The sequence below is a fragment of the Etheostoma spectabile genome, chromosome 22, assembly GCF_008692095.1.
Source record: "Etheostoma spectabile isolate EspeVRDwgs_2016 chromosome 22, UIUC_Espe_1.0, whole genome shotgun sequence".
NCBI classification, from domain to species: domain Eukaryota; kingdom Metazoa; phylum Chordata; class Actinopteri; order Perciformes; family Percidae; genus Etheostoma; species Etheostoma spectabile.
This window is the reverse complement of record NC_045754.1, coordinates 17,601,771-17,604,399: the sequence shown is the minus strand read 5'-3', so window position 1 is coordinate 17,604,399 and position 2,629 is coordinate 17,601,771. Positions and strand designations below refer to the sequence as shown.

General features: G+C 39.7%; 1 protein-coding gene across 2 annotated transcripts in view; it reads left to right on the top strand.

Annotated features, from left to right (window-relative positions):
• pdcd6 (programmed cell death 6) overlaps positions 1 to 2,629 on the top strand; it is an 18,096-nt gene that overhangs the window by 5,489 nt on the left and 9,978 nt on the right. For both annotated transcript variants that reach the window (XM_032503867.1, XM_032503866.1), the window contains exon 2: positions 254 to 315. In XM_032503867.1, the coding sequence (XP_032359758.1) occupies positions 254 to 315 (62 nt within the window). The remainder of the gene's footprint in view (positions 1 to 253; positions 316 to 2,629) is intronic.

The following is a 2,629-nucleotide window of genomic DNA, read 5'->3' as shown; positions in this document are numbered from 1 at the left end:
CACACACACACACACACACACACACACACACACACACAGCTTGTCAGGCTGGTCTCAGGGGAGCTACGACCGTACAAGCTGCCTTGTGTGCCCTGATCAAAGAACTCCATTCATTCTCAGTGAGCTGAAACACTAACACACGTTCAGGAGGATAAAGTTTCAGTGTTGATGCCCACTCCTATTGTGTGCTGAAGTGGGCGGGTGTGTGAAGTGGTTAATACAGGCGGTATCTGATCTGTGTTTTCCTCCCCAGAGTTGACAAGGACCGTAGTGGAGTAATATCAGACTCAGAGCTTCAGCAGGCCTTATCGAATGGTATGTATCTGACTGTTCTGCCACTCCCTTATCTGTTTCTTTCTCCTTATTTTTGTCCATTTGTGCTCTGTCTTTATCTTATTCTCCTCCTTCCTGCTGTCTTCTTCTTAGTTTTATTACTCCCTCTCTGCCTCTTTTTTGATCCTCCCATCTCCTTGTCACACACCATTGCTCTCTGCCACTCTTTGATTGAACTGCCAAGCTTAAGTAGAAAATGGATTATGATTTTATTTTTATCCCAGAGTGGCATGTGAAGTGAATCAAAATCAATGGAGTTTTATTTTTGTCCCATGACAACAGAGAAGCGGGCAAAAAAGTTTATCAGTGCAGCTTCAAAGAAAACACTTTTCCTCAGTGTCCCTGTGATGACAGCCGACTCAACACTGTAACGGCTGGGGTTGAAAGGGTTGGTGTGTGGAGGAAGGATCAGGAAGTGGTTTTTACCCCTAGTAGAAACATTAAATCTCTGGCCAGGGATGCAGTAAGGGTTATCACAAAAGAAGTGTTATTGAATGGAATCATTTAAAAAGTTGGGAGGCTGGTTTTTCTCTCCAAAATGAAATACAAGGGCAAAAGTGTAAGGAATGGATTAACTAGTGTTACGTCAGAGCAGGCGTCAACTGCAAACATTAAAATATCCCAAGTAGCCAACCATCTACAGTAGTTAACTATCTCTTAAGTAGGGCAGCCCTAAAGGTTAAAGAAGCAAACTTGGGACCGGGAAGTTGCTGGTTCAATTCCCCACTCCTTCATTACACCACTCATTACACTCATTACACCCCTTGAGCAAGGCCCTAACCCCAACCACCACTCCAGTGGAACTGCTCAGACTGTGGTTGTACTGGGCAGCTTCCATCTATGAATGTGTAACTGTGTGAATGGGATCAGGTCGTCGTTTTTTTTGTTAGTTCTCAATCAACTTACCTGGATAAATAAAGGTTAAAAAAAAAAAAATTCCAGCATTTCATGCTACATTATTTTGTAGGGGTTAGTGGTTATGACTATCACTTCCACTGTGGAATCCTGGATGCTATAATGTAGGCTAACGTTAGCCGCTCTGCCCTGCTCATGATTGGATTGCATTCAAACTCGTATTCTAAGACAGCATTGCGTTGGCTGAACACATTGGTTAGTGCTCATCCGAAAAGCCTTTTCTCTTGTAATGTTAAAAGGGAAACAATGTTTTTTATTAACAGTTAATAGTGAAAGTACATCTAACCTCTATCTTGCTTTTCAAGTATGTAAGCTTTGCATCTGAAATTGTCTGAGTATAATATATAATATAAAAATTGTCAGTCTGATCTTAAATTTTTCCGAATTATTAAGATGTCCCAATGTTGTTTTTCAGCCTGGGCCCTGATCTGGGTTCTTAATGTTGGGTATAGACTGATACTAAGCCGATTAAATACTTACATGTACCTAAAGATATAATGTGTAATATTTCTGCGTTAAAATGCCCCAAAACAGCTTTAGCTATCTTATATATTCTTTTTTTAAAGATTGTTTTTGGGGCTTTTTTGGCCTTTATTACATAGGACAGCAGAAGATAGGAAAAGGGCTTGTATACTGAGCCTCAGTATATGGGGTGCACCAGGGCAACCCTTCCATATATATTTTTAAGTTGTATACTTACATTATCCCAATTATTTCCAACAATGTTCAAACATTCCAAATCTGTCATTTTAATTCATTGACATGGAGCGTGTCGTCTTAGACAGATTGAAAACTGAGCTGTAATAATACTCAGCATGTAAAGGACCAGGGATAGAATAGGACATAGTGATAGGAGTGCAACCACTCTTGGTCCTGTGTACCTCAGGAGTAGGAGGATTCAAATCCTGGAAAGAAAAATCAGTTTTACACTTTTTTTTTTTCTACTTTTTATTTAACCATGAAAGTCCCGTTGAGGTTAAAAACCTCTTTTTAAAAGGAGTCCTGGCCAAGAGGCAAGCAAAAAACACAATCAATTACATTTATAAAAGTTATACAACACAGATAGTTAAAAACATTTACAATTTAACGTTGTCATTTCAGTTTCTCTCAATCTGGATTTAAAAGCATTTAAGGAATAATTCAGATAATTTCAAGTCTTTTTGCAAAGAGTTGTCCATGCAGAAGGAGCGGAGTAGACAAAAGCCCTTTTTCCCAGATTTGTACGGGCAAATGAAACAAAGAGCAGCAAGTGATCTTCTGATCGCAATGAACAGGAACCAACATTTCTCCCTGTGATTAAACTACTGATGTAGGATGGCAGCAGACCTAGCACGGCCTTATAGATAAAAATATGCCAATGCCCTGATCTCCTGTTTGACAG